The sequence below is a fragment of the Typopeltis vanoorti genome, chromosome 13, assembly GCF_054136105.1.
Source record: "Typopeltis vanoorti isolate ZY-2024b chromosome 13, IOZ_Tvanoo_1.0, whole genome shotgun sequence".
NCBI lineage: Eukaryota > Metazoa > Arthropoda > Arachnida > Uropygi > Thelyphonidae > Typopeltis > Typopeltis vanoorti.
Window position 1 is genome coordinate 50,006,545 of NC_143561.1, and position 27,500 is coordinate 50,034,044.

Consider the following 27,500-nt stretch of genomic DNA (forward strand, 5'->3'; position numbering starts at 1 on the left):
TTACAGTGGCTGCACTGTATAGTTCAGAAGGCGTGGACAGTGGGACGAATTCCCGATGATTGGAGTAGAGCTCTCATAGTACCCATATATAAAAAAGGGAAATAAAACTGAATGTGAGAATTACAGAGGTAGTGTTCCTAGTAAGATCTATACAAGCATACTTGAGAAACGGTTGAGAAGAACTGTAGAAGAAAAGCTTGGTGAAGAACAAGCTGGATTCAGGCCAAACAGAGGATGTCAGGATCAGATCGTCAACTTTACGACAAATAGTCGAGAAATCATGGGAATATAACAAAGATCTGTATTTAAGTTTTGTCGATCTGGAAAAGGTATATGACAAGGTGCCAAGAGAGAAGCTGTTCAATACGCTACAGTTATAATAGATTTTGCCACGAGTTGCCTTGGTGTTGCACTACTTACTGGATAAGATAGTACAACACTATATTTAGTCCTGAAGATATTTTCAGGCGCAAACTTTGTTTGCTCTCACTGGGATAAAGGATTAAACTAAATCTATTATAGTCTAACCTAGTGATAAATAAATTTTCAACGCTACAGTTATATGGTGTCAGTGGGGCATTATATCAAGCAATACTTAGTCTTTATTTGAGTTATAAATCAGCAGTTAGGATTGAAGGAAGTACAGGAAGATGGTTTAATGTTAAATCTGGTGTGAGACAAGGATGTACATTATCCCCTCTGTTATTCATTATCTATATGGACACATTATGAAGGAAAGTGGTATTAAACATGATATCAAAATTGTGTTAATGTCAGCTCTTTGCATTATGCTGATGATGTTATACTTCTAAATAATTCCACTACATCTCTGACTAAATTGAATAACTGTTGTAATAGATATGGTATGAAGGTCAGCAATAAAAAGACAAAGACAATGAAAATAGGCAGAATCATTGAAAATGTCAACTGCGTTGTGAACGGAGAACTTGTGGAACAAGTAAAACATTTCGGCTACTTAGGCATGATTTTTAGTGAGGATGGTAAATTAAATATGGAAATACACAACAGAATCAACAAAGATGGTATGTAGGAAGTCAATTGAATAAATTCATATGGAATAAGAGAGAAATTAGTTGCAACACTAAATTAGCTGTATACAAGACAGTGTTCAAACTAGTTTTAACTTATGGATCTGAGAGATGGGTCAGAAGTAAAACACTTGACCAAAGACTAGAGACAGCAGATATGAGAGTCCTGAGAAAGATTAGAGGTGTGAATAGATGGCATCAATGGCAATATCAGATTAAAAACGAGGATATTAGGAAAGAACTTGACATTGTCAGCATCTAGGAATGCGTTAGCAGAGCTAATCTCAGGTGGTATGGTCACTTAAACAGAATGGGTGAAGAAAGATTAGCAAAACAAGTGTGTACTCCTATAGGTTGGCAGGAAAACGACTCAGAGGAAGACCAAGATATAGGTGGATTGATATGGTACAAATTATCTTAGACAATAGAAATATAAGATCTGATAATGTTGGAGTTTTGACAAGTAACAGACTGATTTGGAGGAAAATTGTAGATGGGAGTTAGTAATGATGTAAATTTTTCATGTAGTACTATCATATCCTGTACACCCCCTTGAGGTTACATGGCAGGAATTTGATGATGATGATTCCCATTCTGGTAAGTGACCATACTGTAGGATATCTACTGGTGATATCTTATGTTAATTTTTTTAGGAGCAGCTAAATTTGATAAAATAATTAAATAAAAAGGTAAGGAGAACTTTTTTTTATTATTTATAATGTAGTTAAATATTTCCAAAAATGCATGGCAGAAAAATGCATTATTTCTATTAATAATTAGAAATGTTAATATAAGAAAGCTTTATTACTTACAGCCCGTCAAAAACTATTCGATTGCGATATTTTTATTTCTAAAAAGGACTCTTCACCTCTAGTGTAGTTTTTTTTTTTAATTTCTGTAACATAACTTGAGAGAAGAAATTACTGAACTTTTTAACAATTTCATGGCATTGAACTGCTGACTTGTTTACAAGTGCCCATCACCTCATCACCATGTTGATTACTGTGTCAAACAGTAGTGCGCTTGTGCGAACATTGTACTTCCGAAGAGGAAGATGAATGAGTATGAGAGAGAAAACAGAACAGCTAACGTGTTCACGAACACAGAAAGAGACAACATTCTAGAAAGGAGTTGAAAGTTTTAGGGAAGAAAATAGTTTTAAGAGAATTTCTGAAGCCAAAAGATAAGAGTGTTATGAGGGAAAAAATAGTTACACCAAAATTAACAGATTAATTTCCTTTATATGAAGTAAAGTTGTGACAGATAAAGATGATTATATAGTTTCTCCTGAAGCAAAGGACAGTTCCTTTTTGATACGGTATGCAGAAAGCGTATTCCAGATAATTCTAATAATTGTTTAAATGCTATAAACCTGTAAGAAATTAACTGTTTTGTATTTAAGGATAATGATGAAGCTTCCATAAGGAACCTGGGAACTTTAAAATTATCTTCATATTGTAAAGTAGGAAAGGAACTGATACTGCAAAGAAGATATGAAAGAAATACGTTTTTTTTTTTTTTTTGAGAAAGACTACGAAAATTTTGTCTGTTTTAGAGGAAAAACAGGTATGAGTTAAGAAATTCATATTTTATGGCCATTATTGACAGCTGAAGAAACTGTGTTATGAGCTTAAAGTTTGCATATTGTCAAAAATCCTATGATTTTTGAAGAGATGGAATTTAGGTAATGTTTATGTTCTTTAACTATGTTAAATGTGTGAGCCTTTATTCTCTTTAGGAGATAATTTACTTGAAATGAAAAACTGTATATAGTGCTTGCGAAACAAACATTTTACACAAACCATTTAAGATAATGCAGAAAAATCAATACTAATATTATTTGTATATAAATATATTTTAGAATTTTTTTTCTTTCACTCAATCTCTTAATGTATCATAATAACAGTACGAATTTGTGGTATTAATATTTCTCTTATAATAAAAAAAAATTGGAAACACAATAAAACAATGCTATATCAGATACTCTGCATGCACATTCTTGAATGTTAACAATGTCAATGTTTTTTTTTTTTAATATCTTCCATTTTAATTATGATTCTGCCATCTGCTCACTGTGCTAATTTTTCTTAGAACTCTCATATATGGTCTCGTCTTTGTTCAATAGTTTTATAATATTTCTAATTCAACACCCAGATCCATAAGTTTAAATTGATTTAAACACTCTAGTATAGTATTGGTTTAGTATTCTGGTTAATTTCTCTTATCTCATGCATTTTATTCTGCTCCCTACCAACCTAGCTTTGTTTACTATGTTGTCTATGTCCATATCTAATGTGTAATTTTCAGTAAAAACTGTTTGTAATAGTTTGTTCTGTAGGTCTGCCACTGATTAGGTGATTTTTCCATGTTCCTGCCTATTTTCAGTTGTGTTTATTGCTGATTGTCCTGTAAAATTGGCTACAACTGTTATCAGCTTAGTGTTGAGATAATCTCTAATTTCGACAGCCATCTTAATGTCACTTTGCTTCATAATATGATCCATATAGATGAATAATAGTGGAGATCTCCTTCAATCTTGCATAGCTAATCGTCGTATCTCCCAACCATTCTACCAGCACAACACACAATGCCTCATTTAACCCTTTTACAGAAAGAGATCAGAAAAATCTTGTCCAAATTAGATACCAAGTCTCCTAGCCATGATGGCTTTGATGATATTGATTGATTTGTGGTTTTATGGTGTAAGGACAGCAAGTCATACTGTACCAGAACACACAGGTTACAGCAGTATATAGTATAGAATACACACACACACACACACACACACACACACACACCTAATTCTTTTTGTACATGGTCTTTTTTTTTTACAAAATTTCGAAATAACATGGTTTAGAAAACGAAAGCAATTCTATTTTTACACAGTATATTTTGATTTAACATGGTTCAAATGGCACTTATTTTTAAAATTTCCTTTTGGATTCAGTTCTGTTAAAAAGGGTATTTCCATTACAATTATCATTTCCTAAACTTGAATTCTGGGGAACCCCCCCCCCCTCGATGTTTTAAATATCAGGGATTACTCTATACTACAGAACGTAGACAATTGTGGTGACAACAAAAAAATCAATTTTTGTAATTACGATTCCCCAAAGCAGACATATGATCTGTTATATTCACTTGTCATTAGTTCTTGGAAGCAGAAGTGTGCTATGCTGATTCCTCGAAGTTAAGTTGGTCTGTTATGGGAGGCCCACCTATATAAAGCTGCTTGGAAGGAGTTCAGCTGTTTTCTAGACAATCATTTCTTGTTTACAATTCAAAATGTTTACACATCTTTTTTTTTTTTCCATGAAAGTTTTGTTTGTGCAATAGAGTTATACAGGTATGTATTAAATTTTGAGGTTTTGTACAGATAATAATATTAAATTAATTAGATTATTTTCAGATATTTTCATAGCATTATTCCATTAATCACGATGTCAGATAATTCCGTTAGACAGAAGAAAAGAAAAGCTATTTCTTTAGAAACTAAGATCCAAATTTTAGATTGTTTAGCAGCTGGAGAAGATGCAACATCCTTAAATATTTTGGACTGAACGAAATTGCTGTGAGAACGATTAAGAAAAACGAAGCCATCTGTTCTTTATGGAACAAAATTAGGTGGCAAGTTGTCATCGTATATGAGACATAAAAGAGAAGATGGAAAAGGCCCTTGTGATGTGAATAGAAGACTGCTCACAAAAAGGAATACCTTTAGATGGAAATGTCGAACAAAGCATTATGGTTGTACAAACAATTCAGGAAAAGGAGCAAGAACATCAAACAACAATTGTAATTTTTCTGCAAGTACAGGTTGGCTTACAAAATTTCTCAAAAGATACGTGCTTCATAATGTAAAAATAAAAGGAGAAGCCACATCTGCAGATGACCTAGCAGCTAGGGAATTTCTTTCAAAACTGTCCAAAATTATTGAAAATGGCAGCTGCACTCCTGATCAAGTTCAGAACGCAGATGAGACCGGCCTTTTTTTGGAAAAAAATGTAGAACATATATATAGCGAAATCACAAAAGTGTTGGTGGTTTTAAAGCAACTAAGGATCATGTGACTATTATTTTGCAGCAATGCTTCAGATCATATATTAAAACCATTACTCATTAATCGATCCCAAAGACCATGGGCAATGAAGGTGCGGATTTTAATTACCAGTGCACTGGAAGGCAAACAAAAAGAGGTTAAGTGACTTGTATTGAATGCACCTGGCCATCCTGTTTAGGACACCCGAATGTGGAATTTTGTTTTCTGCCACTTAACACAACCACTAGACCAGGGTGTGATCGCTACCTTCAAAACTTACTACATAAGAACATTCCAATACATTTTGGATAAACTAGATAAGGATAATTTACTGACAGTTACTGATGTGTGGAAGAAATTTTCTATTTTGGATTGCATCAAAGTTGCTAAGTTGGCATTATCAGAATTGAAACCATCAACTTTAAATGCATGGTGGAAAGCTACTTGGCCAGAATGTGTGAAAAAGAAAAACTCTGTATCTTTGCATACAACTGAATACCCCAATATCATCAGATTAGCACATGAAGTTGGCAGAGAAGAATTTCATGATTTTTCATGGAACCAATTTACCATGTAAATGGAGAATTTTTTTTGTGTGTGTGTGTGTGTGTGTGTGTGTGTGTGTGTGTGTGTGTGTGTGTGTGTGTGTAAATAGTTTCATCCCTCAACTTACGTCTGGGTTCCGTTCCATCCGGCAGGACATAAATCGAGTTGGACTTAAGTCGATACATTAAATCAACAGAGTTATAGCGGTTAGGGACTTAACTGTAATAAGTATACTGCCATTTTAATTAGTGTTTGGAGGGAGAAACATGACCTTGAACTTGGTGAAGATCACTGCTAAAAGATGGATGACCTGGAGCATTATCTAGAATTAATAAAATTTTAAATTCTACATTTTCTTTCACACAATAGCTTTTTATTTCACTCGCATAACAGTAGCTTAAGGCATCTAATGTTTTTGATGATTCGTGGATTCTCACTGTGCCATATCACAAATAGTTTCAGTTTATATCCAGCCATGTTACCTCCCTAACAGAATCGTAATATGGTCTTTAAGAGCTTTGAAACGATGAATAGATTTTAGCATTTTGTGGATGAATGTCTGCTCGGGCATTTTTTCCGAAACAAGGACGTCTCATCCATATTAAATATTTGCTGTGGCAAATAATTTTCCTAATTGCAAATTAGATAATTAAATAATAATTATCTAATTTTTCCACAAACTCCTTGGCAGTCTTCTCAGCACTTGTAGATTCCCATACATTTTCACATTATGCAGTGCAAAACGCTGCTTGTATCTCACCGAGCCAGAAGTCCCATTTATTCTCTGCATTCCTCACTGATCTCCTCCCAGTTATCTGGCTCTCCTACTGTTATTTATATATCACCATAATAAAAGATAAAATTTGGGCAAATAAACATTGGGTTAAACTTTTACTATTATGCCATTATTTGCAAGAAACAAATAACCACCATACATTATGTAAATAATGGAACATTATGTAAGCAGATGCCTTTTCAGTGCTACACAGACAGTCCTTTGATGTACAGAAGGAAAAAGAACTGATATTTTGCATCTACATAATGAAACTTACTTGTTCCTTGTGTCTTGTTAACCAGGGTTTTTCCAACATTACGAACACTAAACATTGCAGGAGCTTTAACATCATACCAGTCTTTTCTTGTGAAAGGATCCACTCTATAAAGAAACAAATGACAAATTCTGGTTTACCATAATCATATTAGCAATCAACCAAAAATAAAATATTTTAAGAAATAAATTTGTGAAAAAAATGTTCCACTGATGTCTGAGCCAGCACTGCATAAGTGGACCTTTTTAATCAAGCAACCTTAGAAGCAGAAGGGAAAGTAAAGTTATCTCTTCAGAAAATTTTGCACTTATTGAAAGAAACTACATTATGAATGGTACAGCCTTAAGAAATTAGATCTATTTATTATGGTCATTTTCATGTAAGTTTTAGCATGTTTTATTTTTTTACAAATGTCTCAGTGATTACAATATAGCCTTATTTTGAAATATCCACATTAATGATGCTACTTATATAAATACAAGAAAATTACACTGTTCTGTACAATTAAATTTTTAACATCCTGAAGTAATATTATTTGAAATCAGTTAATATTCATGCAATTACATTACATTCAGTTAATTGGACACTTAGAAAATCTCACACTTAAACACACTGACAATGGCCAATTTTGATGTCTCCTCTTTATTCACTATTGTCCCACTAAAAGATACTTTTTTTTTTTTTAAAAGATACCATATTTCCTCCCAATATCTCAGCCCTGTTTCAGTTCACCATGAACTCAGGCCATTTCATTTGGCAAGGGAAAATTCTACAAACAGAGAGATGGGGAAAGCCATGGGTTCTCCACTTTCTTCACCCCTGGCCAACTTCTTCATGGAGACCTTTGAAGAAAAAGCCTTAAACTCTGTCCCACATAAACCACTATCTGGCTATGCCACGTAGAGGATGTATTCTCCATTTGGCCACATGGTCTGGATACACTCCACAATTTCTCAACACACGTAAACAATCAACCTCAGGATCTAGTTTACCTTAGAATAGGAAAACACAACAGTCTCCCATTCCTAGACACCCTAATTACATGCCAGTCTGATGGATCCCTGGAATTCTGTTTACAAAAAAACCTACTTATACAGGCAGATACATTCACCAGCAATCACCCCCCCCCTCCCTACAATATGGAATTATAGAAACCCTATATAATAGGGAAAAAATAATCAGTTCTGATAACAGTGCTTCTTCATCCCTCTAATGAACTTGACCAGATTCTCAACATTTTCTTAGCCAATAGCTACAATCTCCATAAAATCCAATAAATACTGAACCCTGTAACCACCTTCCTCCTTCAGAGCAGAGATTCCTCAAGATATCACCATTCTCCAAAAAACTGACAAAAATCTTAAGAAAATACAACCTTAAAACCACTTGCAAACCACAGAAACTGGCATCCTTTATCTGCTCCAAAGACCAGCTGCATTCCTGAGACCTACCAGGTGTCTATTAGGTCCCTTGCAGTTGCAAACTGTCCTACTATGGCCAAACAAGCTGGACAGGCAATAATCGGAATTTCTGAAAAAGGACTTCACCCAGTTCTACCAATACAGCCACTCACATCTTGCTGACCATGCTTATATCCCAACCTTATGGTTGGAATTTTAGATAGCTGTAACTAATTTAGATTGCTGAAATTATAGCTGAAGTAAGTAAATTGAGATTAACATCAAGTTTATTAATGTGTTTAGGTGGTAGACAATTTTGATAACTCAGTGTGAACTACTACACTGATTACTGCAATAGGGTTCTCTAGATCTCTAGAGTAGGGTTCTCAAATATCTACACATCAACTTCCCCCAGGAAACGAAATATGCTATAAGTTGGTCTTTCATAGGCGGATTGAAACAAAAAACTAATACTTCAGCAAAACATATCATCTGAAAGTGGTACCTTAGTCATTATCTATTATAGAAATCAGGAAAAGTGTTCTCTGATCAAGTTCCAGTAATCTTAACTAAATTCAGTATCATGAGCACTGGTAACCATCTTGCATTACAATTGCAGTTAAGCAGTGAACTAATCGACACTAAAGAAAGCAAAGATTAGTAATAAATGTGGATTATAATAAAATGTGAAGTCTTTAGTTATAACTACAGACTATGATAATCTGTAGTTATCACACTCTAGCTACTTCACACAAGTAAAAAACTGTGTGAAAGAAACTAAGTAAACTGTTTTGATTTCTGGGCTTACATTCTGGCTACATTTGAAGCAATATTAACACTTTGCTGAATTTAAAAATTACATTTGGGTGAAATATAAGTATTTTCTCTGATGATAATGAAAACATGAGACTGAAAATTTTAAAGTATTTAATTATATGTAGAAGATTTGACCTAGGTGGTTGAATAACCAAGTTTCTATGTTCTTTAAACCTGTTTAAAACTCATTCATTTACAAAGGAATGAAGTGCAGTTCTATTATGCTTCTTATTAACCTAGTATTAATCTGACTCTTTAGCAGGATTAAATTACTAGTTTCAATTATCCTAAGATCAGCTACAAACTTTAAAATTAATATTTTAATATCAATTAATACAAACATAATACTTATTGCATTTCTCTCATTCAAATGATTATCACAAGATTAACTAGTATCTATACCATAACTATATAAGTTTCCTATCTCACATGATCAAGTGCAAAATTCAGAAGTTACTTCTGTTTTCATCCACTGAATTATACAATACATGTGTTAAGGCTTAAGTGCTGTGAGGACATCATGTTGGAGGATTAATGGAATATTCACAGCACTAGGAAGGGATTAAAACTGATTTTAATGCTTCCAATATTTCATCTGTGACAGACATTTTTAGCAATTACAAATAACTTGTAACACAGTCAAATACAACACAATACTAAATGAAACATGTGGGTGATTAAAATCCTATCTAGGTGGTGTACCCTCTATGGGGATTTCTAGGTGGCCTAGGACGTAAAGTGGAATCTCTTTACGTCCTAGGCCACCTAGAAATCTAACGTTTTCCAAATTTTGGGAAGTTTTATGCAACTGTATTTATTTAAATTCAGTTGATTTCTGAGTGCCACCACAAATTCCAAAAAGTCTTTCTTTTTTGAATTTACTGGTGGAGCATGGTGGGCTTTTCCCAAGAAGATTCTGTGGATTGTATTCAAAACATGGTTTGAAAGGTCAGATTGACCAGTCGTGATTGCAGATGTATGATTTGTGTTCTAACTAGATGGTTGCCGAGCGTCTGTCCAAAAGAAGCCAGCTTGCAGGAACAGGGTACTTTAATATAAATTATATATGTAAATTATAATTATATTAAATAAATAATTTATATAATAAAAAGTACCCTGTTCCTGCAAGCTGGCTTACTTCAGACAAACTAATATGTACTCCCAAGGGGTTCTCAGGTTAATATGACAGCACTATATTATTAAGTTTACTTATTACGTATTTATTATTAATCTCCTATCAACAAATTAGTCTATTACTTGTAAGTACTCCAATATTGTCATATCTAATATTTCGCTATTCTAAAGCAGTTCTGACTGAATCAATTCATCAGACCTTGGTCTTCCTCTTGGTCTCTTTCCTGTTCTCTTGGGGGATTTGTAACAAACACCTGTTTTCCTCACCCATTCAACTTAAGTGGCCACACCACCTTATATTAGCTCTGCTTACTACACATTCTTGAATACTAACAGTGTCAAGTTCCTTTCTAATATCTTCATTTTTAATATGATTCCACCATTGTTGCCATCAGTTCACTCAATTTTTTTTAGAACCCTCATATCTGTGGTCTCTAGCCTTTGATCAAGTGCTTTATTTCTAACCCAATTCTCAGATGCATAACTTAAAACTGGTAAGTATACTGCTATTTTGGCTAATTTCTATGTTATTCCATATAAATTTATTCAGCTGGCTACCCACTGTACAGCTTTGCTTATTCTGTTGTCTAGTTCCAGATTTAACCTGCCATCTTCACTAAAAACTGAATGTTCTAAATAGTTAAAATATTTTACTTGTTCTATACGATCACCATTCAAAATTCAGTTGAAGTTGTCTATGTTACTGCCTATTTTCATAGTTTTGGTCTTTTTATTGCTGATATTCATGTCAAATTTGTTACACCTGTTATTCAATTTAGTTAGTAAATCCTGGAGACTTACTTTAGATGTTTAGGAGTACATCATCATCTGCAGAAAGCAAGGAGCTAAGTTTAATATCTGCAATACTAGTATCAGGCCTGATGCCACTTTCTTTCGTAATGTGATCCATATAGATCAGTGTTTCCCAAACTGTGTTCTGCGAGAAGTTCTCCTGGAATTTGTCATTTTAGTTTTCTTAGCATTTTCATGAATAAATATTTTATAGTGGAAATATTCTGAGGAGAATAATATTCGTGAATATGTAGAAAAGCTCAGACCCAGAATGCCCAATAACATCTGTGTAGCAAATGTTAGTGACCAACCCGTGTATTTTTAAACATGGTATTCATCAATTATCGTTAATTTTCACACATCGAAACCTTTCAACATTTGGGAAAGGGAATACCGTTGTTTATGACCGGTCATAAAAATTGCCTGCAAGCTGATTACAACAATGGGCGGCGTATCCTCTGTTCTCAAAACTGAACGAAATAACATCTGTTGCAAATGTTAGTGACCAATCAGCAAGGAAGTATAAAGAAAATTTTTCCACTAAAATTGAAGATCAAGGTAGTCTGTATCCCTCAAATGCAGTAATACTGAATACTTTCTTCAAGTTTGTATTGTAGGATGAAAGTGCTTGTTTCAAAACTGTAGTGTTAAAAGTACTAGGCCTACAGATTTAAATTTTAATATGAATAAGAGACAAGGGACTTTAATTTTGGTATTAAGAAATCTCTTATTGAAGGTGTTTGTGGCGGAACACATAGTGAGACAAACAAGTTGTTGTTCCTCTGTATCGAGCCTTGATAAGACCCCATCTGGACTACTGTGCCCAGTTATGGGCACCAGGGTTTCTTCGTGATGGGGAGGAAGTGGAGAGGATCCAGAGACGAGTGACCAAGATGGTAGCAGGTCTGTGGAATGAACCTTATGAGAATAGGTTGAAGATTTGTGGGTTGCAGAGATTGGACGATAGGCGAAGGAGGGGTGATATGATTGAGACATTCAAATTACTGAAGGGTTTCTATAAGATTGATCCAGAAGATATTTTTGAAAATATGACTGGTGGTGGGAGGACTAGGGGCCATGCATGGAAGCTGGGCAAGAGCGTGGTTGACAAGGGTGTTAGAGCTAGGTTTTTTTACTTGGAGAGTGGTGAATGAGTGGAATAAGCTTCCAGAGTCTGTTGTGGGTGCTACGACCGTGAATGAGTTCAAGGCAAGGTATGATAGATACTGTGTCAATGTCGAATAGTTGTTCTTGACATGATGTTAGGGCCTCCCTCGATGAGTCTGTCGACTCCTTGGAGTTGCCCGGAACAATAATAATAATAATAGTGAGTCATCCACCTCAAGCCTACAAAGATCTCCAGGATGTACAAAAGGAGGGAAAAACTACCAACACACAGGAGAAAAAGTCTGCATTCACTCAATAGTACTTATAATAATATCATAAATTTTTGGTGATCAGAATGGGATAGGTCAATGAAAATCAGCACAAATTAATTTAATGATGTTTAATTGATATTTAATTAATAATAAAAAAGCAGCTAAATTATTAATTAATACATTATAAAATAACCAAGGTGTTTTGTGAAAATTTCAGGATTTGTGAAACGCTGATATAGATGATGAATAAGAGTGGAGATAATGTGCATCCTTGTCTTACCCCTGATTTTACAAACCATCTTCCTATATTTTCTTCAATTCTAATGGCTGACTGACAGCTTAAATATAGACTATGCAACACTGTATATGTTCCATTCACCCCCCCCCATACAATTGTGTTTTGAAAAGCTTTTCTCTGGGCACCTTGTCATATGCCTTTTCCAGATCTACAAAACTTAAGTACAGATCCTTGTCATATTATGATTTCTCAACTATTTGTCTAAAGTGAAAATCTGATCTTGGCAACTTCTATCTGGACTGAACCCAGCTTGTTCTTCTCCAAGTTTTTCCTTACACAATCTTCCAAGGGGATAAGAAGCCAGCTTGGTTGGTCAAGTGGTTAGCGTATCCTCTCTCTCCAGCCGAAAGGCTGTGGGTTCAAATCCCACTGTGGGCATGGATGTAGTTTGTGAAAATACTAGTAGTGGTCGGCGGTAGATGGCATTGGTGTAGATGATGAAGGTAGTTGGGGCTGGTGAAGACGCGGTAGGTACCCTCCCTCAATGAGTCTTTGGACTCCCTGGAGGTGTTATGTAATAATAAGGAAGCTATGGAAAGGGGCAAAGAAGAGTTACAATGATTATATCCAGATTATGCAGACAGGTGTGCAGACTCTGGTTACCAGGAGAAAGATGGGTGATATGATAGGTCTATAAACTTTCGAATGTTATAGGATATCATCTGATGAAATTTTGTTATATGGAAGGTGGGAAGAGAACATAGAGATATCCATGGAAGTTAAGTTGTTTGTTCACAGTCAAGAAAGGGGTAAGAGTTAGGTTTTTTCCCCAGAGAGCAGTGAGTGAGTAGAATAACTTACCCTTAGGGGTAGTGAGTGCATCTTGCGTGAATGAATTAAAAAGATATTGACAGCTGGTTTGGGTGATTTATAGCCTCCCTCTGAGTCCTCGACTCCCTGGAGGTCTCAGATAATATTTTTGGAAGATTTATGCATCCATTCTCTTCAAGAGAATAAATAGAAGAGAATGGCTAAAAACAGCGCCATTCTCTTCTAAACTTGCTGCAAACAGAATCAGTTTGGGGCAAAAAACTACCATGCCTTATATGTAATATCTACAGTATGGCCTGCAAGACCTGATCTTCCTCTGTCCATAAGTAGGACAACTTGCAGGAACAGGGAACTTTATATACACCAGGAACTGAGAGGAAGGAATGAGTTGGTCCTTCAGAAGAATGAATTAGAGTAGCTAGTTTCAACTGAGGTTTGAAAGTTGAGTAGATGTGGTATTTCTTTAAGATTCTAGCTATTTTTTTTTTCATATGTACCTGGGACATAGAAAATTGATTAGTTGAAGGACTGATAATTATTTGATTCTGTAGGAACTGTAGCTATTAGACAGGAAGGTGTGGCATAGTATATGGCTGAGGTCTGTAAGAAAGCCTTAATTAGGAGGAAAAAAATGGAGCTCTATTCGTTTGAGTTTTTATAATACTGTATTGTTGTGGGGGTGGGGTGATGGGAAAGATTGTAAATGATCTACTCATGAGTAGATTTCCTGTAATGTGGCTACGTTTAGGAAACCTAGTTAATGTGTGTCTAGGAAGGCTAGACTATTGATAAGTTTCATTTTCTATTGTAAACTGAATTCTAGAATGCTCCTGAAGAAAGAAGTGTCTGGGCCATGAGGCCAAACAGAAAACATATCTATGTATTTTAGCCAGATGGAAGGATTGAGCATGAGAGGCAGAATCAACAGCTTGTTTTTCTAAATCTTCCATGAAAAAAAAGTTGCCAGCTGAGGGAGTGGGGAGGGACCCATAGCAGTATTTATCCATTTGTAAATTTTATTCTTCCGAGAGAAATATCTGGAATGGAGGACAAAGTAAAAGAGATCTATAATATCACAAAGAAAAACAATTTTTAAAAATGTTGAACAGAATGTTGGCAAGCAGTGAGGTCTTGCAATTTGGCCCACTATGGACAGACAGGAATTTCAGCCCCAATCTCCACAGACAATAAAAAATACTTTTATTTTTATGGCTATTTTGCCTGCTTCTGTTTCTATTATGCTACATATATTTTTCTCTAAAATACATCTGCAATGCCCTAAGAAATTCTTGGGTAAAAAGCCAATGACATTAAAACAGGGGCACTCCTAAACAAAAGCAGGCAAAATAGCCGTAAAAATAATACCGTATTTTTCGATAGATAACACACACACACACACGTTATCTATACAAAAAAAAAGTCTAAATTCGTTAAAAATGAACATGTGCGGTATACATTTGAAAGGTATGAAAGGTAAATCAAATGTAATAACAAAACTAAGGTAGAAGTATTACTTAATATTAATTGAACATTACACTATTCAAATCCAAAAAATTCTTCATCGGACTCAATACTGAAGGAATCAATTATGTTAAAAATTTTGTTTGGTATTTCTTCAGCTTCATAATCATTGTCACCGGACACCACTGCATTCCCTCCCCCTGTGTTTTAATGAAACTATTTCTAACACAGTTTTCACTTACAGCAGCCCAACTTTCTACAATCCATGTAACTATATATGACATTCTTGTCATCTGCCCTCTTTGTTATATTCATGGATGCCATTCATCATCCAGTCTTCCCACTTAGCCCACAAATTGTCTTTGAATGGTTTATTTACTACAAGATCAAGGGGTTAGAGTTTTTTTTGTTAAACTACCTGGAATGACAGCCAATTTGGAATACTTACAATTGTTTTAACTTCTGCTGTCATGTGTGCCCTACACGAATCCAACACTAACAAAGATTCTGGGTAGAAAAATGCCATTTTTCTCTTTCGCCACACATTCTCCAACCAAAATTTCATAACCTCAGAATTTATCCAACCTTTATCATTAGCAGTAACAATAATATCTTTGGAATCACAACCTTTTGGAACAGTCTTTCTTTTGAAAATCACCATCGGTGGGAGTTTGGAACCATCTGCAGAGAACCACACTAAAGTTAGACCCTTCGTGTCCTGTTGTAGTAACTGAAACCTTTTTTGCTCCCTTCAGATTCATTCCTAGAACTGGCATGTCAAAACTTGCCAGTTCAAAACTTGAGGAGAAACATGGGAGTTTTCCCAGAAATAATACCTATAATAAAAATACATCTGCAATCATCACTATGAATCATTAGATGCTACATGCTTTAGATACTACACAGAATCAACTGTAAAAAAAAAAAAAGCCACAATGCTCCATAACCTGCAGCCGTCTCAAAAACCAGCCTAATGTCAATAAATATTTGAAGGCATAAAACTTCCCAAAATATAATAATAATAAAAAAATCAGCCAACATCTTTTATTCCGATATAGGGAGTAGAGGAGGCCATTTTAGCCCTATCTAACTTTGTGAAGACTTGGGGGGGGGGGGGGCAGTTCAATCCCCACTGGTAGCCAGTCAGAGATAGCTGATCCAAGACCATCACTAAATTACACATGGCATCTGGTGAAGAAAGGTGGCTGAGAAGTATTGCCATCTTGTAGTCCCTAACACTAGTCATCCTTGTTCTCCTAGATTCCACTCCAACATATATTACTCTCTGGTGTCTGTCCATCAGCCACTCCCCTATCCATGCTACTTACTTTATACCCATTCCTATTTCCACCAACTTTCATTATAGTTTTCCCATGCAGTGCTTTGTCAAATGCCTTGGCAAGGTCCAGAAGTATCATGGTGTAGCCATTTCTTTTATCCAATCCACCATTTTATTATAAAATGTAAATAAATCATCAAGACAGGACTACCCTTTACAAAGTCACTGCCATTTCTATCCATCCATTGTTGGATTTTACTTTAATCAGCTTTTCCAATATTTTAACAACTTCTGATATATGTGATTGGCATGCTGTCAGTCACAATTATAGTCTTAGGGGTTTAGGAATCTGCCATAGATCAAAAAGTGATGAATCCATATTGGTGCTCAGGTGGAGAAGTGGAGTGTTTCTCCACTATTCTGGAGTACTGAAGTTATGGCAATCAGTCAATGGCTGGATGTCAGACTTCTCTCTTTTTTTTTGGGGGGGGGTCTTTATGTGAAAGATGAATCTCATATGTTGTGATGCTACCAACCTGGAAGTGGAATTTACATTAAAAAAAAAAAGTAAGTTTATTGAATTAATATTCTTTACTTTTCTGTAGCCAAAGCAGGCCCAATTTATTTATATGCACTTTTAGAAAAAATCTAATTTGTCCAAAAAGTAAAAATCTAATTTATCCAAAAACCACAATAAATCTTGAAAGATGAAAACATTTTTAATGTCCTTGTTCCAGATAGGCTATTCTGTGCTAAGAAGCCAGCCTGTTTGGAAAAAATGGATTGAATCAAAATACATGATTTACCTCAAAACAAGATCATCACAGAAATGAGTAAGTAACAGTTTCATGCACTGAAAGATACATGTACAAATCTCTCTACAACATATACAAGAAATTTCCTTCAGAATATAATGACTAGGAGAAATTCAGATGTGGAAGAGTGATGGCTGGAAGTCTAGAAAAGCTAGGAACTTCTGGTAGAATGAAACCTGGGAGCAATGCTAGCAATTGCTCGCAGGTTTGGGGATCAATTGCTAGCATTTGCTTCCCAAAAAGAAGAAATGCTCGCCTAAGAGAAATGTGGCAAGGGGATGAAGATGGGAGCATAAAACTTCAGTATGAAACATTTTCTCAGAAGGAATTGTGCTACTGAGAATTGTTCATACCTTGGTGTAATCCTGCAAATCATAACTGGAGATATATAATAGATAAGAGCTGTTTTTTTTTTGTTTTTTTGAAGATGGGCCAGCTTATGATACCAGCTCTGCAGCAAATAAGAACTTTCCAGAAGAAAGTTCTATCTGAAATATCCCACCAGTGTGCTTGTGTTGAGGAAAAAGAGAATAGTGTGACATCAGAACTTAGGAACTTTTTTTTTTCCTACAAAAATAATACTTATATAGTGAAGCAGAGTACTTAGTGTTGCAAGTAATAATTGTGTTAAATCATATTTGCAATAATTAACATTGGGTTGAAGAACTAAAGTTTAAGATTGTAAACTGAAAGTTTAACTTGTAAATGGAAGCTCACAATAAGATACTTTAAATTCCTATTGAAGTGTAAGTTAAACCAATGAGCTAACATGATGCATGACCATATTTAGATTTAAATATGATTATTCTGTTCAAAGCATGTATTGTAAACATTACATGCATTAAATTGTAACAATGTCATTACTAGAGTCTGAACAAAGTCACTATGCTATTTGCTTTGCTATCAAATAAGAGGAACTCTTACTAAATAATCACTAAACGAATTGTGTCACCACCTCACACATTCTGCATTTACAAACTGCTTATTTGCAATGACCTTCATAGTGAAGAATTTATGGAGATATTTTGAACATAGGTGTTAGAATAATTACTTAACATTAAGCAAGTAACAATAGATTAACAATCGGGGGGGGGGGACTACATTAAACATTTCTACAGTCCTTTCGCATTGAGATTTTCTTCTATTTGGGGTTGTTCTGATTGCTATATGGGTTGAAAATGGGTCCTCCACATTCTTGGAATAATTAATCCATTATTTTTTTTAAAATTTGGATGATGTTTTAGTATATCAAAGCTTCTTTGAATTTTCTTTCAAACAAGGTTTTTGTTGTTTTCGATTCATCATCAAAATCGAAAACCACTCTCTTCCTTTTCTAAACACACTCGTCACAGTCTTCCCTCAGGCCGCCTCTCCTTCAATGTCTACCGCAAACCTGCACATATAGGCCAATGCATACATAAAAATTCGTACCACCATCCAACAAAAACTAGGAGTCATCAGCACCCTTAAACAGAGCACTAACAATTTGCTCCAATGAGCAAGCTCTGAACAAAAGAATCTGAAATCATTAACCAAACATTTGTAAAAAATGGCTACAATATAAAAAAAAAGGTCACAGGATCCTCCATAAAAATGAAATTAAAAGAAAAAAAAGATTACAAGAATTCCATAGCCATTCCCTACATTAATGGCATTTCAGAAAAACTATATAGAACACTACTTAAATACAACATCAAGACAACCTTCAAGCCCTTTGCAAAAGTAAGAAATTTGCTTAGCTCCTCTGACGATCCTCTTCCATACCTTGCCCACCCAGGAGTTTACAAAATTCAGTGTACCTGTAACCTACCTTACATATGGAAAACAGGATGCACCATCCCAATAAGAAAAGATGAACACAAATGCCACATTAAATACCCCCACTATGATACAACGGGCCTATCAGACCATGCACTTCAAACATGCAGAATTGACTGCAAAGGTCAATTCTGCATGTCCCTACATTGCACCAAAACCTGGTTTGAAAGAAAATTCAAAGAACCTTATGAAATGCTTAAACATCACCCAAATCTGAACAAAAATGATGGATTAATTATTCCAAGAATGAGGAGGGGACTCATCTTCAACCGATATAGCAACCAGAAAAACCCCATGCAGAAGAAAATCTCAAAAACTGTAGAAATTGTTTAATGTAGTTCTGTTTTTTTTTCTCTCACCAGAGGTCAGGCTAGGATAAATGATTACCATTAGATTCATTTTACTTTTGTATAGTGCAGGGTCATGTAGTTTGTATATTGTACATATGTATGTTTTCCTGATGATGATGACCTCAATATAGAGGTCGAAACATTAATTGTTACTTAATATTAACTAAAGTAATTATTCTAACACATGTGTTGTCTCTCCATAAATTCTTCAATATGAATACTGACCACCATGTAATAACCTTAACAGAACGAAGTAACACGACCTTGTTATTGGAGAACTGAGTGCTACTTTTAAAGCTACATCATGAATGAAATTTAATACCTAAATTTAATACCTAATTTAATACCGAAACATTAATTGTTACTTAATATTAACTAAAGTAATTATTCTAACACATGTGTTGTCTCTCCATAAATTCTTCAATATGAATACTGACCACCATGTAATAACCTTAACAGAACGAAGTAACACGACCTTGTTATTGGAGAACTGAGTGCTACTTTTAAAGCTACATCATGAATGAAATTTAATACCTAACCGAAGTTTTCTGGGTTTAGATAACCCCAAAAACCAAGGTTGGGTAATAAATTAATACCAAATTGTGCTAAAGATTACAAACCTTGAAAAAAAAAAAAAGGGGGCGGGGAGCAATTTCTTTAAGGTTTTGATTACATTAAACAGTAATATTTATTAGCAGATGCTACCAATTCAGAATACTACTTATAGCTGTCAGTTATTGTCTGAGCTAAGAGGTAAAAGCGATTTTTTATTTGTATATTTCCAATTTTAGTAAGCTTCTAACATTTCTGCATATAGAACAGGAAGATGCCACCTTCTATAGGATTCTATAGTAAATTAGCACCTAAAAATGCACTTTTTGAAATTTCCCTGAGGATGCATCAATTCTGCATAATCTCCAGATTCAAAATGGAGATTCTGAATCTAGATCTAATATAAACATTTTTTTTTTTTTGAACTTAAGTAAATATCAATAATAAAGCGCCACTAAACTGCTGCTCAGAACAAAAGCTGCACTTCGATGCCGCGCCACTGAGTTCTTAGGTGTATCAACTGAATAATTTTTCCTTTTTAAGAAATATTCATAAAATACCATATTAAACAATGACAGCCATAATAACTGAGTTAACCAGCACTGAATAATTTTCGTCAAATAAACTAGCATATTTCTGAACTTCACCAGTATGAATCAAAACAAACTAATATATGAAATACATTAATGAGTGAAATAACAAAATCAGAAAAATTAAAACCATAAAAACGTCACCCAAAACAATCATCTTTAATTTCATAGGTTTTTCACTAATCATGTAGTGCAATGGCCTTTGAATTTATAACCTTTGCGTTTAAATGTAAAATTTTAATGCTTCGACTAAAGTTATTGAATGAAAAATAAACTTAACAAAATAATAAAAGCATTACAATCATAACGCTTTTTTTTTCCCCCACTTGGCAAGATAACCGATCCAAACGCATCAGCTCTTGCAAGCAACAGCATAGATGAAGTTACTAATATTTCATAAAAACTTATTATAGGGATTGAAATACGATTTCTAGTTTTCACTTACATCTTCTTCTTAACTCCTTTCTTCCCACCTTTAGCTAAACCTTTATTTTTGCCTACCGCCATACCGTACACGCAAGCTGAAAGAGAAGCAAACCTCGAGGAACTTCATGAAACATTAACGCCCTCTAACATGAAATTTATTGTCTGCTGAGGTGAATGTATCCATATTAAAACTTAAGCGAATTACGTTTGGTAATATGCACTCTCCAGCACCGAAATAGTGCATATATAAACAAAATTTTATTGCCTCATGTGTCATAAAAAAAACTGTCTACGAATTTTTGATAGAAAGCCAGTTCCTTTAGCAAAGAAAAATCTTGGCGTAGTCCCAACGGTTCAATTCCAGTTTTTGAGATGAAACGGATTGGGTGTTCAGATTGCTCGCATGTTATCAAATAGTTTATTTGATAACATGTGAGTAATCTGAATATTCAAATAGTTTATTTCTAATCGTATTGAATTGAACATGGAAAGTTTTGTGTTGAAAGGTAAGAGCCGTTAAAATAAAATTTCTAGAATTTAGGATATGCATAATGGTTCAGAACAACAGCAGATATTAAGAACAAGCAGTCTCATGATTGAATTCACTACTCATTGTGGACTTAATTCAACAAGAGAAACCACCGCATTTCCTGAAGTTGTCACCGCCTTCATATATAAACAAAGTGTGCTAAACTGGTAAAAAGGGTAACCTGGCTCACACTGATGCAGGACTAACACCATTCTTTTATCCATGCTTGTGCGTCATGATTTGCTGTATTCTGCAAATAGTATCCATTACCTTACAAAGTCCTTGTCGATTGTGGTTAGGTTAAAATGCATGGAATGCAACAATGTTTGGTGGAAACATTTATAGGATTACATATGCTTGCTCATATCTTCTTTCATACGTGAGTGGCGGATTTTTCCCTCCTTTGAATTGGGATTTTCATAAACCAAAACATGCCATGCCAATGAAAATATTAATGAATGTGTAACAGAAATAATATAGTAGTCTTATTGTCTGGGTTCTGATACCAAACCAAATACCCATCTCTAAACAAATTCTCTAGGATTCAGAGAAAACATGTTTATTAAATATTCTCACGAACAATCGACAAATGAGCGCTTTGGGCAACATATTTCTGTAAGTGAGCATTTTAGGCCAAAATAGTGTATCTTCAGTTCAGAATTACCTATGAACACTCGTTTCTTCAGGAAATTGCAAACTGTTGACTAACAGTTTCATAATAGCAAATACAAGCATTTTCTCAAAATAACATCAAACTTCATGTATTATCATACATGAGATCGGAATTACTTCTGCGAAGATCACTGATTTCCCTTATAGACCATAATAGGAAATGTCATACTTAGGTAAATTCGGACTTAGGCAAATTATTCTCTGAGGATAGAAGAGTGAGAGGTTACAAAAATTTCAGTAAGCAATTTATTCATTTTCGCAAGCCATCCAAGAGCATTCTATGCAAGCACAGACAACCAACATGGTGCATGTATGCTCTTTACTCAGTCTCACATTTCAACATAAGCTTGCTATATTTTTAGTGTTTGCGTGGTTATTGATGCGTCACGGGTCTTAAAAGTCCAAAGAGAAATAGATGACTCATTAGACTATTATACGGAGATTTATGAAGATCAGTAGCAAGCCAAGTCGGTCATCTTATAATACTTTCATAAGTAAGATTGAACCGCCAATTAGAACTTTTTTTTTTCATTTTCTCATACTATTTAAATTGTATTATATTAGTTTGCATTTGACTTCAATTTCATATTGAAGACTAATTTTGTGTGAATTCCGTGAATGAAATTAACAGAAATAACCTTCATAATATGCTAAGCGTAAATTTGCATAGGGTAATCCATTTTCCTGCTTATGCCATTTGATAACATAGATCATGTCTTTGAAGTAATAATGGGGGAAAAATCAACATAGTAGCAAATCTCTTTTGTTTAGGCCACTCCTCAAAAAATAACATGTTCTTTTAGATATATTACATTATAACCAAAGACCAGAAACTTGGTTATACAAGTAGAAATTATTAACCAAATTACTCGTATAATCAAGTAATAGAAGTCACTTGGTTAATATGGTGTATCACCAAGCAGAAATATGGGGTATCACCATATTATTAAAATACTCTGGATCAGAGGTAGTTATGGAAAGGATTTTTTTTTTTTTTGCTTGTAAAAAAGCATTTTAAGCTTCAAAAGGAATTCTGCTTTTAATCCTTTTACCTAGGTAAGCATAGTATGTTTTCACGTGATGTTTCTACTCAGGCAATTGATATGCAACAGCCTCTATATACAAGGACAAATGGGACAAGAACACATGCATTTTACAGCAAAATAAACTATTCATCAGCTAATCAGCTAACGCCTTTTTATTCCCGTATATGGGAGTAGGCGAGGCCATTTGGCCCTATCTAACTTTTGGAGACTGAGTGGGCAGGTTCAATCTCCACTTCATCTACAACTACAACTACAAATGTACAACAATTTAATAAATCTATGTATAGTATCGTACAACAATATTGTGTACCTCATCAGATTGATAAAATAAGAATAAATATGAATATAAAGAGGTGTTATCATGGAGATTTTTAATTATAAATCGTTATTTATTTATTTTTTTTTTTAATTCATTCAACATGAGGAATGTGGGAATGACATATCATGAGCGTGGGTCTTTGTTACAGGATATAACATATTTTGTCTTATAGCCTAATTCAGGGCTATCCAACCCTAGGTAATTCGAGGGTCGCATTAAAAAAAAAAAATTATCCGAAGGCCACATCACATTCCGTATCTAATAATTTGGTGAGCAGATGCGATACAACCTCGAAAGCTAAACAAACGAACAACACTAATCGCGCCCGGAGTATGCGCATTGGAACAAAACAGTGCAAAAACGCTTCTTTGACACATAATCCCTGGAAGTGTCACATAATAATAATAATAATAATAATAATAATAATAATAATAATAATAATAATAATAATAATAATAATATGTGAATTGTATTGTGAATATTATGTGAATAATAGTAATAATACGTGGGTATATAGTGATGTAAAAACACCAAATAAAATTACCAACATCGAGATAATCGATTAGTGATACAATTAAAATATCTAATACAATTCCATTGAAATCGTTATTTTATTTTATCGGTCGTGAAAATAAAAAACCCACAGGCGGGCCACACAAAATCGCACGGCGGACCGCATGCGGCCCGCGGGCAGTGCTTTGGACAGCCTAGCCTAATTCATCAGTACGAAGATCTCCTATGTATGATGCCAGATTTCAATTAATATCCTGCCTCGGATTTGATAACACTGGGTCAAATATCGTATCGTCTCACTAGCCTCTTTAAATCAACTTACATAAATATTAAATTACATATATTTTGATAGTTTTGCAATTGACTTGACGGTTTTCAATGGATTTGTGAAAATCCAATTCAGATTTATGCGCGCGTTTTTTCTCCATTTCTCTGACATGATGATCTTTTTGACGATTTTCTCTAAAACATTCCACTTGTGGAACATAAAAAAAAAACCACAACTGCAATAGATTTCATAAACTCCTGGTCTAGTCATACATTCATGAGGTTCTTTAGGCGTTCTTAATATTGTGAAGATTTTTTTTTTTTTTTTGGAAATCTCGAACAAACTATTTAGTTATGTTTTGTTTTTGAAAGTTATTATTTTTGGAAACAGTAGTATGTGATGAAATTAGATTGACTCTAAATCCCTTTTATTTCTGCGAGAGAGTATGTAGAGTTTTTTAACTCTTTCCAGCCAAATTGGCAGTCAGTCTTCATTCTTCAGTCTTCGCTGAGAGTGAGTACATGAATTTCAGGGAGAGAGAGAGAGACAGAGAGTCTGGCAACTGCTGCCGTCTGCTTTCCCTAAACAGGACACAATCTGTACTTTCCGTAATAATGTGAGTTCTGTGATCATTTCTTGGGGCGCAAGGAAAAATACCTGTTCACAAGAGGAAAATTTTAATTACACATGCCAAACATAGTCTAACTTGGGAACCAGCTGAAAAAAGGCTTATGAAAAGTTATTGAAGTCAGCAACTAGAATCAAACTTATTATTATTATTATTATTATTATTAGGGGCAATTCCAGGCAGTCATTAGACTCATCGAGGGAGGCCCCAAATCATATTCATCACAACTATTCGATATTCACTGTCACAGCATCCACCACAGACTCTGGGAGCGCATTCCACTCATTCACCACTCTAAAAGTAAAGAAACCAGCTCTAACACCTTTACTAACTACACTTTTTCCCAGTTTCCATGGATGTCCCCTAGTCCTCCCACAACCAGCCCTGTTCTGAAAAATATCTTCTGAATTAATTTTATAGAAACCCTTCAATAATTTGAATATCGCAATCATATCTCCCCTCCTCCGCCTATCAACCAATTTTTGCAACCCACTAATCCTCAAACTGTTCTCATAAGGTTCATTCAATAGACCTGCTATCATCTTGGTCACTCGCCTCTGGATCCTCTCCACCTCCTCTCCATCAAGAAGAACCCTAGGTGACCAGGTCTGGGCACAGTAGTCGAGATGGGGTCTTATCTAGGCTCGATACAGAGGAACAATAACCTGCTTGTCAACGTATTCTTCAGCAACCAAGTGATTTGATGAGCTGATTTGGCCACTTTTGCAATGTGCCCCCCCTAAACTTCAACTCCTTATCCACCAACACTCCTAAATCTCGTGTCTCATCAATTTCCTGGAGTACAGTTCCATGAATGTAGAAAACTGCTGCTAATATTTTCACCCCAAAATGTATAACCTTACATTTTGCCACAATAAATTCACATCGATACTCCTCAGCCCAGACTTCCAATCTATCCAAATCATCTTGTAAAATTTTGACGTCATCTGCATTCACTATTGCCCTACCCAACTTTGCATCATCTGCAAACAAATGAACTGTTCCTCTCAGATCCTTTCCTATATCATTAATGAACAAATTAAACAGCAGTGGTCCAAGAACAGATCCTTGTGGCACACCACTAGTCACAGGCCGTCTTGTGGACTCTACTCCTGAATAAACCACTCTCTGATATCTCTCTGTCAACCACCCACCTATCCATCTCACCAACCCTATATCCATCCCCATATGCTGCAATTTACTGATTAGAATTCCATGTGGTATCCTGTCAAAGACCTTAGCAAGATCCAGTAGAATCACTGTAAACCCATTACCTTTATCCAGTTCAGCCGTCACTGTGTTATAATACGTGAGCAAGTTACTGAGGCAGTAACTTGCTCATGTGAACAAGTTACTGAGGCAGGACCTACCCTTCACAAAACCATGCTGTCCCCGATACAGTATCCCATTTTCTTCTATCCAATCTTGTATTTTCCTCTTGACTATTTTCTCCAAGGCCTTGATAATGATTCCTGTTATGCTGATTGGCCGGTAATTTTCAACAGCAGCCTTGGAACTACCTTTATGCAAAGGAACTATTTTCCCCTCTTTCCACCCCCTTGGGACTGACTCAGACCTGAGGCTCAAATTAAACAAAATGGTCAAGGGCACTGACAATTCTTTAGCCGCTTCATGTACGACACGAGCTGGTATACCATCCAATCCCACAGATGTATTGACATTGAGGTTGTGTAATAGACCAGTTACCTCTACTTCATTCATCACAATTCCAGTATAAGCTGTTAGTTCTTCCATTCCTGCAATGTCACCACCTGGATGATATACTCTTGCAAAGTGCTCGCTCAGTAATTCCACTATATCGACTGATTAAGTTACCACCCTACCCTCTGCATTTTTTAAGATCATTCTACCATGAACATTTTTCCTTTTGCTTGCAACATATTGAAAAAAAACTGTTTGGGATTCTCCTTAGCCTGATTGGCCATTTTCTTTCATAATCTGCTTTTGCTTTTCTTACCACCCTTGTTACCATCCTGGCCTGAGCTTTATACTGTTCCTGCGTCTGCTGGTCACCTTTCTCCTTAAATTCCCTCCACAATTGTTTCTTTTTTTTGCAGCTCAAGCTTAAAAGTGTTATTCATCCATTTAACACCTACTTGATTTATTATTCGGACTCTTGGTATACAGTCAACCATTGCCTCCTGCAAACACTTCTTAACCAACTCCCATGCACCATCAACATCCAGCCCTTGCAGTTTTACATGCCATGGCACTGAGCCAAGCACACACCTAAGCTTGTCATACTTACCACCTTGGTAATTCCACATGTACCCTGTCTTAACTGTAAATTCCACTACTTTAGCCACCTCCCAAGTCATGGCCTTATGGTCACTCTCACCAATTGGTGGCAACATGGTCATATTCGTTACAGCCACATTATCAGTTGCAATTACTAGGTCAAGCACTCTCTGCCCCCTGGTATTTTCCAATATATGCTGCCGCAGATAGTTGTCCCTTAATAACCGCATAAAATCCAATTCCTTCCTCCCAAGTACCCTCTCCTCTTTCCAGTCAATGTTACCATAATTGAAATCACCCATAATAATTACCCTCCTTCCACTCATTTCTTCTATTTGCCTATGCATATCATCCCCACCATCTAATCCATCACCTGGTCTATAGCAGCACGCAATTGTATATTTTGTTCTGCTAGATTCTATCTCACACCAAACAGCCTCAAATGTGCTCTTTTCTCTATCCTGCAGTTCAACTTCTACAGTCCTTGGCTGCAACTCATCAGCTATCATCAATAACACTCCTCCCCCCTTTTTATTTACCCTGTCACTCCTGAACACGCTATACCCGTCGCATTCAATCCCACTAGCTTTATCATCTTCTGTCAGGCATGTTTCACTAATACCAACAACCTGTGGCCTGGAAGTGCCAACCAAAGCCAAAAACTCTTCCTTCTTGTTCCTAATACTACTGGCATTAGTGTAC

At 35.3% G+C, this 27,500-nt stretch overlaps 1 protein-coding gene across 1 annotated transcript in view; it reads right to left on the reverse strand.

Annotated features, from left to right (window-relative positions):
* RpS3A (ribosomal protein S3A) overlaps window positions 1–20,705 on the reverse strand; it is a 65,333-nt gene extending 44,628 nt beyond the window's left edge. Inside the window, exons 1-2 of the mRNA XM_090403217.1 lie at window positions 20,584–20,705; window positions 6,687–6,790 (exon numbers count right to left, since the gene is read on the reverse strand). Coding sequence (XP_090259343.1) covers window positions 6,687–6,790; window positions 20,584–20,645 — 166 coding nt within the window. The 5' untranslated portion in view covers window positions 20,646–20,705. The remainder of the gene's footprint in view (window positions 1–6,686; window positions 6,791–20,583) is intronic.
* Window positions 20,706–27,500: the final 6,795 nt, after the last annotated feature.